At 50.1% G+C, this 15,732-nt stretch overlaps 1 protein-coding gene across 3 annotated transcripts in view; it reads right to left on the bottom strand.

Moving 5' to 3' along the window:
- Nucleotides 1–15,556, bottom strand: part of CCBE1 (collagen and calcium binding EGF domains 1) — a 231,881-nt gene extending 216,325 nt beyond the window's left edge. For all 3 annotated transcript variants that reach the window (XM_044242878.1, XM_044242877.1, XM_044242876.1), the window contains exons 1-2: nucleotides 15,118–15,556; nucleotides 14,659–14,739 (exon numbers count right to left, since the gene is read on the bottom strand). In XM_044242878.1, the coding sequence (XP_044098813.1) occupies nucleotides 14,659–14,739; nucleotides 15,118–15,248 (212 nt within the window). In that variant the 5' untranslated portion in view covers nucleotides 15,249–15,556. The remainder of the gene's footprint in view (nucleotides 1–14,658; nucleotides 14,740–15,117) is intronic.
- Nucleotides 15,557–15,732: the final 176 nt, after the last annotated feature.

Below are 15,732 nucleotides of genomic sequence, written 5' to 3'. Positions count from 1 at the left end.
TTCACCCTGGCCCTCCCTCTCTTGGCGGCTCTAAACAGAGCCAAATACGGAACCAGAACCAGGGCAGCCAAATGAGGACTCGGGCAACGCAGGGCTGCGGCGGGCCAGTTCGCACTTGAAGTCTTCACAAGAGCCCTTAGATAAATAAACTTGAAGGGATACACAGCGAAATGTTAATTCGCAATAAAAGTTTTTATAAATGTAAGACACAAGGATTAAGCCCACTATGTTAGGATAAAAGAGGTGAAGGAAATTTTATGAGGAAGCCTTCTCATCTGAGCTCATCATTCCTTCCCACTTTATTAGCATGAGTCTCCCCCAAATGGAACGATTTCTCCATTCTCAAGGTCACGGATTCCTTCCCCACGTGAGGAAACGCATACCTCACCCTCCTTAGCTTAGTCTGTGGGACGGCATGTCTTGGAGGCCGGCAGACGGGAGTCAGCTGGTGGTGCGGGGTGGGGGTGGGGGGGATGCTTAACACCTGGGCAGAGTAAGACGCCCCCCCTGCTCCCCACTCACAGGGCGTGTGTTTGCAGCAAAGAGGAGCTCACTTGCAAGAGTATACAGAGCTGGGGAGTAGAAAGACATTCTTCTCTTTAATAACGGGGTAAGAAAACCACCCAAGGCATTCAACACATTCACTTCACAGCTCAAGGGTGCCTCTCCTGTTTTTAAAGCTGATTAGAGAGAATTACCCAGAACACCCCAGAGTATCTTCAATTTCGATGTTCTTTATGTCAAGCAAATCCCCTGGGCTGAAAACTAAGCCCATTTCCGTTTGTCCTGCTCTCTGTGAACGAGTAATCAGTCACAGACTGCCAGACCTAGAAGGAGCTCCATCAAAGCCCCAACCTCCTGCGGCCCAGGATCGGGGAGCACCAGAGGATCATAGGGCCCAGCCCCCATACATTCTAGAAGGGAAGTGGCAGGTCATACGGGTCCTGCTGTCCCAGACCAAAGTGCAATCTGGTGACACCAGCTTATGTTTCTTCTGATTCATTTAGGTAAAACTTGATCTATTTGAAATTTGCACCTTCAGTTTAAAACCTGAACCTGTCCAAGCATCAGAAAGGGCCCCTTAGCGCTTGCTGCTTGAGAAGGCATGCTCTCCAGTGAAGAGAGGAGTCAAGGCGTATCCATACAATGAAATATGGTGCTGTCAAAATGGATCGATGCCCTGTGTGATAAGTATTCTTCACCTATTTTGCGAAAAAAGCAATTGCAGAACAAACCTATTTCTGTATGTAGCAACTACAACTATTCTGTTCTGCAGGCACAGAAAAGAGCAAGAAAACCACACTCTAGTCCCTTGGCAGCCATTACCCTGGAGAGGGGAATTATAGAGGATCCCAGTTCAAAGTCCTGCATCCCTATGATGTAAACGTGCAAAGAGCGAGCAATACGATCATTTAAAAAAAAAAAAAAAGGACGATTTCCTCTTTTTTGTGTGCCCCTTTCCCTGCAAGAACTTCAAAGCACGATTTCCCTTTCCATCCTTCTCTAGAAGAAAAGCAGCATCTTCCTCTCATCGTTATAGCAACGTCCTTTTGTGGACTCCTCAGAAGTGTGGATGAAACCCTCTTCTCTTCAGGACACAGCATGCTCACTGGGGTCCCGGGAGCCTGGATGGGGCTGCGCACATCGCATCAAAGACACGTGCACGAGCACACACAGAGTGTGTCAGGACAATGCCACAGTCGAGCTGTATGCAAGTGAAGACGTAAGTAGACATCCTAAGAGGATACCAGTCATTTTAAAGGATGGACATGGGAAATGAGGTTTTTATAAACGGCCCAGAAAGGATTCACCGAAGAGACTTGGTGGGGCCGCTTGCCCAGAGCTTGATGGCTAAGAGCTACAGGATTGGGGGAGGGGTGGATCTACAGGAGAGACGCACACGTGCCCCCTCCCTGCTCCCACGACCCAGAAGTGGCCCCAGGTGTGTGACGAAGGCCTCCTCCTGCCCTAGGACAGCAGGTGGCAGCCAGGCGGCCAGAGCCCCCTGGGCTAAGCATCTCCAGCCCCGAGCAGGCTTTGTTCCTGACCCCGACACGCCCTCCCCAGATAATTTTCATCTGTGCCGCAGCCTGAAGCTGTGATTCCCAAACACTAGGGCTCTCTGGGAAAAAGACTTGGAGAGATGGTGGCGCGCGGAGGTGCTGAGTCTCTCGTTAGGATCCCTTCGTGCCTTCCCTTGCGGTTTTAAATATCCGTCCCTGTTATGTCCTCCCAAAAGGGTGTCCGCGCAGGTTCCACAGAGGTCACTTCTGAACCACTTTGTCTTATCAGCCTCTGATTCCAAGGAATCCCTCTTCAAAGAGCCTCAGGAGAATACCCACCCATGAAATGCAACTGCCTTTCTTCGCTCAATTTATAATAATTTCTATTTCTATGATGTTATCAACATAACTGCTGTTAACTCTGAAAAGCAGCCCACATACACACCTGTACATCCCATACAGATGCACTTGGGGACTGCCTGGTTTAAGGCCCTACGGGAAGCATGGGGCTCAGGGGATAATGACGCAGGCACACGAGCGTATTATCTCGTGGGAAAGTTAATTACAAAACTATAAAAAGCTCCATGTTCGCTAGGGATTGAGACGTTCTTTCATTATCAGAGGAGAGAACTGCTGAGAACTAAAACTAGAAAGGGAAGAGACTCTTTTTTTTTTTTTTAAGATTTTATTTATTTATTTGACAGAAAGAGAGAGAGATCACAAGTAGGCAGAGAGGCAGGCATAGAGTCGGGGGGAAGCAGGCTTCCCGCTGAGCGGAGAGCCCGATGCGGGGCTCCATCCCAGGACCCTGAGACCATGACCTGAGCCGAAGGCAGAGGTTTAACCCACTGACCCACCCAGGCACCCCATGGGAAGTGACTCTCTTGCCAGCACACAGATTGTCTATCGCACTATGTGGGGGGGAAAAAAAGCTGTTTGCGTTTGATGCTTGCAAGGAAAGAAAAACACAGCTTGACACTGAAAAGCTTTCATTTATAATACGCTGAGCCATGTTTATATCTTGGGAGAAGGTTCATGCGGTGCAGCAACAAAGCAAAGTATTTTTTGGGGGAAAAATGCACCAAAGGTCACTAAGTAGCTCCAGACACCAAGCTGAGAGTCCACGATAGGAAATGAAAAGTGATGGAATTTGCGTGTGGGACCTCGAACTGCTCAGCTTCGGAAACACAGAACTCATGGGGACTGACACAAACCTCAGCTAGAAGTTTCCCTGTTGAGGGGCATGAGGACCTGGGCTTAGCGACCACAAGCAACCACTTGTCCCCTAGGCAAAGGGCCAGGCTGCTCACCCCTCTTCGCCCCTCACTCCGAGGTTTTCCGCCTTGGCTGCAAGTTGGAATCATGCGTGGGGCTTTAAAGATTCCTGTTCCTGGGTGTCCACCTCCGGAGTTTCTGATGTAACTGGTCTAGTGTGCTATGTGGACACTAGGTTGTTTTAAAACACTCACTGGAGGGGCACCCACAACCCAATGTTTACAGCAGCAACGTCCACAACAGCCAAACTATGGAAAGAGCCCAGATGTCCAATGACAGAGGACTGGATAAAGATGTGATATTATTACTCAGCCATCAAAAGGAATGGAATCTTGCCCTCTGCCCTGATGTGGATGGAACTAGAGGGCATTATGCTAAGCAAAGTCAGTCCAAAAAAACCAGTATCATAGGATGTCACTTATATGTGGGATTTAAGAAACAAAACAGACGAATTCAGGGCAAGGGAAGGACAAATAAGATGAAAACAGAGGGAGGCAAACCATGAGACTCTTAACTCTAGGAAAAAGGAGGGGAGGTGGGTGGAGGGGTGGGTTAGTAGGGGCGGGCAGTAAGGAGGGCACTGGATGGGATGAGCCCTGGGTGTTATATGCAATGGATGAATCACTAAATTCTGCCCCTGAAACTAATACAGGTATTAAGTTGAATTTTAAAATTACAATAAACTCACTAGGTGATTCCAAGGAGCAGCCCAGACTAGGAATCACTGCCTATAGCTGTGTATAGCCGGCAAAGAGGAGCCCCGTGATAGCCAGCAAACGCTGGGACAACGCGGTGGGGAGCAGGACCGTGGGGAGCAGGACTGGGCTTCTCAATGTAATGTGCACAAGAAATACAAAAGGACGAAGTTCAAAGGCAGAGCCTCCTTCCAAGCATTTGGAGTGGGGACTCAGCATCTGTATTCCCACCGCGGGCATCGAGGTTAAGGGCTCAAACAGATTCAGGCCTCCATCGCCCATCCTAGAGAGGTCCCACAGACGTGAACATCACAGACTACAGCACGGTTCATGCCACTTCAGGTGGTTTAACCCTCTCCCTTCTTCGGTGGCATTGCTAAAGCCACTTTTGTCCCATCGGCTCCCTCAGGACCAGCTTGGCGGATCCCCACGGGAAGGACAGTGTCTACAAAACAGCCTTTATGTGGCCCATGGTGTGCTGGGTTTTATTGGGGAGGGGAGGATATGGGCTGAACGGTGACCTCCTGAAATCTCAACCCCACTACCTCAGGATGTGACTGTCTATAGAGACAGGAGTCTTGAAGACGGAGTTAAGAGTGCTGCCCATACAGGAGAAGATCAGACACAGAGAGGTACAGAGGGAAGACCGGGGAAGACACAGGGAGGAGACAGCAGTCTGCAAGCCCAGGAGACCCATCGAAAGGGGCCAACCCTCCCAACACCTTCACCTGAGACTTCTGGCCTCCAGAAACTGCGAGAAAATGGTTGAAGCCACCCAACACTATGTTGTTTGGGCGGTCCTAGCAAACCAACACAGGGGCTTGGTTTGTGGGTCTTTTTCTAAAGATTTATTTTATAGAGAGATTGAGAGTTCCAGGGATGGGGTTGGGGGTGGGAGGCAGAAGGAGAGGGAATCCCAAGGAGACTCCGAGCTGAGCATGGAGCCCAACTTGGGCTCAATCCCATGACCCTGAGATCGTGACTTAAACCTGAAACCAAGAGTTGGACACTCAACCAAATGAGCCGCCCAGATGCCCCTGTCTACTTTTCAACCCTGGTTCTACCGCACACCTGCTGAGACCCTGACTGAGAACTTGCACAAAGACTCATCCCCAAAGGAAGTAACCACCCCACTATTCGTTTTGATCTCGGTTTCTGGTATTCAAACTTGCTCCCCTTCCTCTTTCTGCTGTGCTCCAGAAAGAAGCCTGGCTAAGTGACCTTCACATAAGTCCTGGGTTCTGGCATAAAACTTCTTTCTCTATGTCCACCCAGCTAGGCCAGAATGGGTGTAAGCGATCTCTAGCAAACCTATGTAAATTAGTATTAAATTCAATTTTTACAGAATTCACACAAAAAAATCCTTCAAGTTTTCTCAGAGATAAAATCTCACGAATGTCGTGTTCTAGGTTCTTCTAACCTTTCAGGAACAGCCAGAACTACATATTTTGGAATAACCTTGCTTCCAAGGAACAGTCCTTGTGGTCTTGGTGGGTTCCCAGAAAGGCAATCTCTGCCCTACCAAGCAATTTTTCCACCATAAAAATCATAAGCAATTTCACTATAGAAAAATTCCAAAACAAAACACGAACACGTTACCAAGAGCAATGCCAAGCGAAAGCAAAGCAAGAGAAAAGCTCAAAAGAAAGCATAGCGCCCTTTCTGCACGGGCTGAGACAGCCTGACCTCCAAGGCGGTAGTGCTAGGCACACAGGAGAGGTCACAGAAATTGCATCTGTAGGGCTGTCAACCTTTCACCTTTCTAAGCTTAAATGGCCTTTGCTCAAATCCATGAGAAACAGCAGTTACCAAGGTCAGAAGCTCCCATGTGAGTTTAACATGAACTTTTTCTCCACCCAACTTCACCTCCATAGGATACTCTGTTCCTTGTCAAGTTTTTATACTTCTCTCCTCTTTACCATGCCCTATAGCATTTCTCCTCCTAATAGGTCAGGTGGTATGTTTTAATGTCTTCCTCATTTCCTCTCTGCAAAATGCCATTAGATTTTGCTTTTGTCCCCTCAAAATATTTGTGCTTTCCTTTACCATGCCCCGCCCCCCACGCTCAGTATCAGAACATCACTAAGTCTTCACGAGTTTTAAAGAACAAAATAGTTGACACTGTGAAAAGGCACTTCAGAGTTTACTTTCAAAAGTTTAACTCTGGGGACCAGAGAAATGGCAGAACACTTTCCAGGCACAGGAGGAAGAACGTAATGGTACAGTTCTGATTGAAAGGGACTTTGTTGTATGTTCCTCAAACAGGCACCCTCATTCGATTTTTGAATGTGAAGTTTTCCATTGTTGAAATTCAAAACAAATTCATGGACAGGCAGCTCTGAGTCAACAAAGCATGGGATGATCAATATGCACGTTAGGAATTAAGAAAGTACGGAATGAGGGATGTGGGGGGAGGGGAGGACAAGCCAAGGCGATCCATGGAGCACTCAAGCCGCGCATGAAGCCTGGTCGTGGGAACATGAGGAAAAGCAGAAGTTAGTACCCCACTCCTTGCAAACTAGTCATCTTAAGAACACTGACAAGTTACTTCCATTTATAGTGCATTTGGGGATGGCGACTGGGGAGGGGGGTGTAATTCCAGTTCAATAACCGATTCCCCAAGATCAGGAAACCAAGTCACAATCAGAGATGTCAGGCCAGGAGACTGAAATACAATAAGGCAACATGAAGGTAAGGACCTAAAGATGAAGCCAGATCTCGCCTCCCCCAAGTCACCAGCCTGAGAACTTAGATCTGTGGACAAGGTTACGTACGGAGAACCCCACTCCTGAACTCTGTGTTAAGACAGATCTCTACACAGTGACTCAGTTGGTTAAGTGTCCGACTCTTGATCTCAGCTCAGGTCTTGATCTCAGGGTTGTGAGTTCCAGCCCCACACTGGGCTCTATGCTGGGAAAGAAAGATGGCTCTCTAGAAGTTGGCAAACTTTTATAAATGGCCAGATGATAAAGATCTGAGGCTTTGGGGGCCAAATGAGGTCTCTGTTGCACAGTGTTGTTTTTTTTTTAAACAACCCTTTAAAGATATGAAAAGCATTCTTAGATCATGAGATGTATAAAAACATGCCACGGGCCCTACTTTGCTAATTCCTGCCATACTCCAAGAGCCAGATCCTAGAGCAGAGGGCCCTCCTGGCCTCCCGCCCATTCTCTACCAGCAGCGGCTGGGCTGACAGCTGCCCCCGCCGTTCCCGGAGGATGGAGGCTGGAGGGCTTCACCCCAGCGGGCCAAACACAGAACATCTCCTAGGCATAGCCAAGAAAGAAGAGTTGAGAACAGAGATAAAAGCTGAACACAGATGTGGTCCACACTTCTGAAATGCTAAAGGGAACAAACAGGTGATCGAGTTCTGCTGCACTGAACAAGGCAGTATGTTCAGGCATCCAAGCTCGCACACGTGCTTTTTCCTTGAAGCTGGAAAGATGTGCTGCTTGGCTCCAAGGGGATTAAATACGTAGACCTCATACCACCACCCCACCCCCACCGAGGTCTCAGAATGCAGACCATGCAGAAAGTTCAGATACAACTACAATGATCTACAATGGGTTAGAAGGAAGGAATGTGGGGTTGGAGGGAGCAGGTCTTCTTAGAATAGTTTGCTTAAAGATGCTGCTGGAAAACAGGAGGGGGGCCAGTGCTGAGGCTGCCATCCACCTCCCAGGGCCAACAGCCAGAGACTTCACTTCTTTGTAATACTTCCACATTCCAATACGTCTTGAAAGAGACCTGGGGTACGTGCTCATTTCTCCCTAACACCTCCGTAGAACCAAACTTTGGTTACCAATAGCCCTGGGGTCCTGTGTCCCTGCTGGGTGGGTTTCTTTTGCTGAAAGCAGACAGCTTGTCCCTAGGAAATTTCAAGCTCTTAGCCCCCCAAATGGGACTTTAGTCAGATGTGTGCCTGAAGAACTCTTAAAAATGTCCCCAAAGACAGCTTTGACCCAAAATTCCCTCACTGAAAGATAAACTGAATTTCTAGGAGGGCAGAGGCTGGAGTTTTTCTGTCTTTCACACAGATGGATTCTAAGTTCCTAGAACTGTGCTTGGCACATAGGAACTCCCAATATTTGAATTAGGGAACAAAAGTTGTTGGTAAAGCTTTAAAACTTGTACATGGCTTCATGGAAAAGGACCTAGCCCTGAGAAGCTGATGGTATGGCTATTTATGTTTTCGTCCCCAGAGAAAAGCAATAAACAGAGGGAAAGGAGACCTTTGTTCCCTGGACATTCAGCAGGGCTCCCCACGAAGGCAGACCAGCTCTCTCACAAAAGCAGGGAGGGTCCTGCCGAGCAGCGAGCAGCGGGCAGCAGGTTTGGAGAAGCTGAACTCAGTGACACGTGAACTACTGATTGAAATGCAAACTTTCTCCGGAGAAGATAGAGTAATTCTAGAATAAAAGAGCGCATTTGCTTTTTCCGGGTTCACCCACGCAGCTTCACTGAGAACAGATGAAGCTAACATCGGAAAGTCAGGCATCAATGACTGGAGGGACAATGAGCAAAGCCATTGGACCCACGTGAAAGGGCACTCCGGTGAAAGCACAGCCTTTTGTGGGGAACTCAGTTGTTTCCTATCGCTTTGTGTCCTTTCTCCGAGAATGAGGGAAAAGTGAGACGGAACCCGCCTTGGCCAACACCTTCCGCCTCCCCGCCCTCCTCCAACACCTGTTCTCCAGCCGAAGAAGATAAGCGTGGGAGGGAGCGGGATCCCCTTTAAAATCGCACCCCCCCCACTTCAAAGCCAGGGTCTACACAGGGCAATTAACACAGGCAGGAACACCTGTGTCCTCATCGCGTGTCTCGGAAAGAAGCAAGGTCGGGGCATCAGCTGCAGCTGCCCGGAGCAGCACCGGTAACACATCAGCAGGGCAAGACAAAAACAGCATCTGGCCGCAGCGCAGGGAATCCGGTTTCCAAAAGAGCCTCTCTCTCAGCTAGAAAAGGAGGCCTACGGCGACAGGACAGCAACCACCGTTCTAGGAAGCCTGTAGATGGAAAGTTGACCTCATTCGCTTCTAACATTCACTCGGCCATTTGACAATGTATGGAACCTCGTCCAGGCCGGAGGCTAGCCTGGAGGGTCTACGGTCCTGGACCAGGCTACAGGCGCCCCATGCCCCCAGTGGGCTGACCATCCAGTGACAGAGGGGGCTTCACGCAGGGAAACTGAGGCTGCTGGCGTCGTGCCAGTGACTGAGACAGTTCTGCATGAACCACGTCCGCCCGTCTCCTGCTCTTTTCATACCACCTGAGCTTTCATCACCTGCGGGCCAGGGAGGCAGAAGGGAGACAAGACTGAAGGGCTGAAGCTCAGAGGGTCAGCTTCCCGGTCTGGCCTCTGCCCGGAATCCATTTCGTGACTCAAGGCAAGGGGCAAGCCTCCAAGATCCTTTAAAGTGGGACACCTATGCCTCCTGCCTATTCTATGGTCACGTGAGTAGGGCACCTTGTGTGGTCAGGAAACAAGAAACAAAGATGCTTTGTGATTTTTTTTTTTTTCCACCGAGGCACTGGATTTCTGGGGCTTTCCTACATTTGAAAAGGTCTCTATAAACAGGTGTGTACAGTGGTGTATAAACACCTTGTTTCTGGATGTGGGGTGAGTTTGCTTGTTCAAAAGTTTCTCCCATACTGTCCAAAACTCAGCGAGTGTCCCATGAGTACCTACTATGTGCACCAACATGCCAGATTTAGGGGGATTCGAAGTGATTATGAGGAGTAACGTTCGTCCAGCATTTCTACATAGGTCAGCTCATTTAATCCTTCACCGGAACCCTGTAACTCCAATACTAATAGGATCTCCGTTTTACAGAGGAGACCACTAAGGTAGATTAAGAAACACTTCGGGGCACCTGGGTGGCTCAGTGGGTTAAGCCTCTGCCTTCAGCTCGGTCATGATCTCAGGGTCCTGGGATGGAGCCCCGCACCGGGCTCTCTGCTCAGCGGGGATCCTGCTTCCCCCTCTCTCTCTGCCTGCCGCTCTGCCTACTTGTGATCTTTCTCTGTCAAATAAATAAATAAAATCTTAAAAAAAAAAAAAAAACACTTCAAAGTCACAAAACAATTTGGTCAAAGTGGCCTTCCAACTGGCACAATTCTTATTACTGTGCAGGTTTTCACTCCCAGCCCTCTGTAGGAACCCTGTGACCTCCCAGAGAGCGCATCCCCCAGTCGCCCCTCCAATGCGGCCTCAGCTCAAGTCCAGAGCTCTCAAGCTGGTAGGGCTGCTCTAAGAGACTCTTGTTCTCCGAATCCCATGTAGACCCATTTGCAGAAATAACACGTTAACTTCCACATTTTAACAGGTTTTGGCAACACTTACATTACAGAAAACTAGGAGGTTTTGCATCCCTAGGTCATTATCTCCTGCAGGAACGGGATCCTAAGAGCAGGACCTAATGAGATCCAGAGGGGCAAATACTGCTGAGGGGGAGCTAGGAGCCATGGCCGTCCATGAACCACAGAAGAGAGGCATGGCCAATGCCATCTGAACACCTAACACTGTGTTAAAGAACGTATTTTCTTTTGCTCAGAGATTCCTACCTGCTTCGAATCTCTTCTCCATCATCGACAGTACAATGTTTTTGACAATGTTTTGACAATGGCTTTGAACTAGACCACCTACCACTGCATATTGGTTAGTTTCAAAGGTCTGAGTCTAAAAATCATGTTTATAAACATACCAGAGTTAGTAACTTATTGTTCCATGCACATTCTGTAAAGCTGTTTTAAGCTCAGAATAGATGCTCAATAAACCCTTACTGGGTCAGAAAATTTAGAATGTTTATTAGATACCAGTTCACTCAAAAATCAGATTTTCAGGAGCACTTGAGTGGCTCAGCTGTTAAGTGTCTGCCTGCAGCTCAAGTCATGATCCTGGGGTCCTGGGATCAAGCCCCCGTATAGGGCTCCCTGCTCAGAGGGAAGCCTGCTTTTCCCTCTCCCACTCTCCCTGCTTGTGTTCCCTCTCTCGCTACGTCTCTCTCAAATACAATCATTAAAAAGAAATGGAGGGGGCGCCTGGGTGGCTCAGTGGGTTAAAGCCTCTGCCTTCGGCTCAGGTCATGATCTAGGGTCCTGGGATCGAGTCCTGCATCGGGCTTTCTGCTCAGCAGGGAGCCTGCTTCCTCCTCTCTCTCTGCCTGCCTCTCTGCCTACTTGTGATCTCTGTCTGCCAAATAAATAAAATCTTTAAAAAAAAAAAGGGGGATTTTCTGGACCTTCCCTATACAATGTATTCATTTTTAAAAGCCTTTAACAGGTCATTTTACTGACAGACCCAATAATGAATGGTAAACACGAACCTTTTTTTCAAAACTACATGGTTGGAGATGGGGGGTGGGGAGTAAACTCATGGGGAATAACCTGACACCAAAGGGTAACACCCTAATAAATGTATGTGCTTAGTTTGGCTATAATAGAGCCTTAGATAAATCACACCTCGCTGAAATCTTTACTAATAAAGAAGCATACTCTAAGTCCGATTATAATGCTGAGCAGTACATCCTCTAAGCTTGGTAAGCAGTCACTGGCATTCACTCAAGTGTCTGTTAAACTTTGGGCACTTGGCCCAATGCACATTGGGGTAGAGAGTCTCAAGAGACAAGCCCTGTGATTACGAAATCCTTCAAGGAAGGAAAGCTATACACATATGAACCAATATTGCATAGAACAGGAGATACGAAGTCCGTTACAGATGACAGATCTCCAGGATAGTGGTCACTGAAAAACCACTGGTTATGGGGAGTGTTGGGAGTTTCCTATCAAACTGTCGTGAATTTACAGCGATCTGAATTTATCATCTTCCTTAGACCCCAGGATCCTGAAAGTTCTGCCATCTCTGTAGGCACCTCTGGGATGATGAAAGGGCCCCGGGCCCAGACTTTGAAGTCAGACAAACCTGGGTTTGAGTCCTGGCTCCCGTGTGTATTAACTTTGTGACCCTGACCAAGTTTACTTAATCCTGGAGTTTTGGATCTTCCCCTATAAAACTGAAATACAAACGCTCTGAGGATTAGAGATAATGTATGTGAAGAGGAGAGAAAAGAGCTGAGTTCAAAGTCCTCAGGCCGTCATTTCACATACAGAAGTGAACCTGAAAAGGTGCTTGGGCGAAACCACAGGAAACAAGGGTACAAAGGCCATGGGGGGGGGTGCTCCACAACAAAGATTCTGAACCCACCCAGCTTTCCTTCTCCGTATCATTTAGGTCTTCATAGATTTTTAGGAATAACAGATCAGATTAGCACTACCAGGAACATGATAGGAGTAAATGCATCCCCCATGACTTTTTTTTTTTTTTTTAAGTCCCATAAAATCATTTAACAAGGTCAGAAGGACTTCTGTAGTTCTCTCACTTGTGCTAAAAACTGTGCAAAGGGCCAGTGGTAAAATCGGGGCCATCTGTCAGCATTCCCTAAGAAGCACCTCAGTGACTACACTTAAGCTTAATTAAGGGTCATCCAAGAGTTGAGAGGTCTGGTCTCCTGGAAGGCTTGTTCTTTTCGTTTTTGGTTGATGCAGGAGGATTAACAACACGTGCACCTGGAGAAGCCTCTGTGCCCCTCGAAGGACTTAAATGGGTTTGCGTGGTGACCAGATTGAGGATGGTGGTTTCTGTATTAAGTGCTTGCATTAACACACAGGCTTCAGAAGGTTTGGGAACAGGCTCCTAGGATACTGCGGCTGGTTTCCAGATCCCACTTGGAGCAGCAAGGGTCTATAGGAGCCGGGACAATGAACTCACAAACCAAGCACAAGTCCCTCCCTTCTTGGCGTTCAAAAGCAAACAGGGGAAGCAACTCCCAACCAACTTGGTCTTTAGGAAATTAGAGTCATGGGAATGGTATAAAACCAACAAAATACACATAGAACTCTGGATATCCATGAAGGAAAGCAACAAACCCATTTTCCCCAGCTGAAAATCCCCTCTCCCATTCCACTCACTCCCCAAAACAAAGTTCCTTACTTTTCTGTGATATAAAATGGACTTTTTGCTAGTTGTCATAAGCTGTCCTTTTGGTTAGCTGTTCATGAGAACACTTACCAAGACACTGGTAGTGTCTCTTGTTGAGTCTCAGTGTAAAAAGAAAAACCAGTTTTTAAAACACCAGGGAAGAGGAGTAACAGTCAACCTAGAACGCTCCTCAGGCACCAGTGGTTTCTGAAAATTGGACATGCATTCTGCAAGTGCCCCTGATTTATGCGCAGTCTGACCTTCAGGGACTGAACAAATGAGTAAACCATCTCAGAGACACTTTCCCTGTTAAGTTAGAAGCTTTGTGCTAGGATAATAGGAAAACAACATGTCCCAATACTGTGGTCATGCGGAGGACACACGGGACTAGCACCAGGCAAGCAATCCTGCGGCCAGCACCCTTGGCCATCCCCCCGGCTAGAGGACCTTGCTTACCCAGTTAACCACTTCCAGCCTTTACCTACAAAATGAACACACTCCCCCTGCCCTGCCCTGCCCCGGCCCCAGCACATTCCACGGGTGTTGAGCACCCATGTCCTGGAAAAGACAACCCTTCCCAAGCCCGAGCCTCACTTTAACAATGGTGGTCATTCCATAGCCAACAAATTTTAAAACACAGTATGCAAGGTAACAGATTCCTGGTTTTCATACCACAAACTCACCAGCCCTGGAACCACCTCTATCTGAACCTTTGAGCATGGGAACTAACATTTCTGCAGCTCCAAAAGCATGGCGATGGATTCATCGGTTACAACATTATGAAGAGGAAAGGTTTTTTCCAAATTCACTTCTGGGGATTGCTGTTACCTTGTACTACCCAATATTTATCCTGGCGCCCCAGAGCAGAGGACCCACAGAAACAGTCTGGCGGGAGTGTGTGATTCCCGGGATCGCGCACAGTACTTTCAAAAAAGCAACTCGTGTTTATGGGTTTATGCCTCCCCTCCAGTAAAAGCACTCGACGAGAATCCAAAAACTTCGGTGAAAACAAATCAACCCTCACCTCCAAAAGGCTGCAAGCAGGGAACGGTAATTCCTTTTGTTTCGAATGACAACCGCCTGGGAAGCATTTTCCAATCTAAATGGATTCCCTCGCCCTGGTCAGGGTAATTTGAACGAGCACCCAGGTGATCTGTGGAACGCACTTTCAGAGAGGACTCTCCTTGTGGCTCAACAAGCTTGACATTCCTCCTAGACAAGCCTCCCCGCCCCCAACCACGTCCATTGCCCGCAAACCACCTCCATCGTTTTGTCCCCAGTGGCCCTCAAAGTGTTACACTCTGCCCCAGCAGAAGGTCAAAAGGCAGTCAAGAACCAAGTATTTACTTGTCAACTTTGTTTTTGAAACAAAACACAAACGCCGTCATCTGTCTTTGCTACGGGGCACAGTTTACACCCACAATCCCATCCACTTTCTTATGAACTTTGAGCCTCTTCCACTCCATCACGCAAAGTATTCCAGCAAGCGGCAAAGAAGTCAGGGTCCTAGGGTGGAAACTCTAGGTGCACGCTTGGTTGCCCGTCATTGCTCTGGCCCCAAAACCACCGAAAGGTTTGCACCGAAGAACTCCCCAAGCACGTCCCCGCGCGACCGCGGCCCTCGGTCACCAAGCGAGTCTCCAAAGCCCTCCCTTGCGGAGCCGCGTTCTCGGGTGCGTGGCGGACTCGGTAGAGCCGCGAGACTCACCTGAAACACGTGGTGAGCTCACCCGAAGGCTTCAGACACGGGTATTTCGTCGTGGCGATCTTGTTTTCTGAGCAGATCTCTCTAGAAGACAGTGGGAGCCGCCACTTCGCTGGCTGTCCGCGGGAGAGCGCGGCGCAGGGCGCGTGCCGGTGGCGGGAGCTGCGTCCCGGCGCGCCGAGCAGGCGCTGGTCCCCGCACGCGGACGCGGACTCGGGGACCGAGCGGGGGGGGTCCACGGGCGCGAACCCAGCCCCGGGGTGGCCGTACCAGGGAGCTCTGACCCACTGACAGGGGAGCCCGGGCAGGGCGTGGAGTTTAATGCCGCCCAGGGTAGTGGAGCGCCCAGCCCGTGCCAGCGGAGCCAGGGCGCGCGGGAGCGCGCGGGTGCCCGCAGGGACCGGGGTCCCGCTCCCACCCCACGAGCCGGGCGCGCACCCAGCCGGGGCTGGCAGCGCTTACCTGTCGCCGTCCTCGGGCTCCTCTCGGTAGCTCCACGTGTGTCCCAGCGCCAGGAGCAGCAGCAGCGGACCCAGGCTCCTGCCCAGCTGCCTCCTCACCGCTCCTCCCCGACTCGGAGGCGGCGGCACCATCAGGGAAGCTCCCGGCTTCTTCCCGGCGCTGGAGCTCTCTCCCCGCCTGCGCTCCGCTCCTCCGCGGCCGCCGCCTTCCCTCTGCCCGGCAGGGGGCGCCGGAGGGCAGGGGCGTCTGCGCCACCTGCGCGAAGCGCGGGGCTGGAGGTGTCCGGGAGCCGGGGGTCGCGCCAGGAGTCGGGGGGTGGGGGGTGTGCGTGCAGATGCGGCGGAGGGACAAGGAGACGCGTCGCCCGCGGTGCTCGGCCGGCGCGGGAATCGCGGGGTCTCAGCCGTCTCGCCGGGATGTTCACTCGGGACCCACGGACTCGCCGGGCTCGGCTGCGGGCAGCGCCCTCCCCTGTCGCCTCCTCCTGGGCTGGGAGGGACCGGCGGGGCGCTCAGAGCCGGCGGCCGTGCGCATCTTGCCCCAGGCTAGTCCGACCCGGAGGAGGAGGAGCCGGCTCGCACCCCGGCGGGGGCGGGGGGGGTGGGTAGCCCAGGG

The sequence above is a fragment of the Neovison vison genome, chromosome 3, assembly GCF_020171115.1.
Source record: "Neovison vison isolate M4711 chromosome 3, ASM_NN_V1, whole genome shotgun sequence".
NCBI lineage: Eukaryota > Metazoa > Chordata > Mammalia > Carnivora > Mustelidae > Neogale > Neogale vison.
This window is presented reverse-complemented; position numbering and strand designations above follow the sequence as displayed.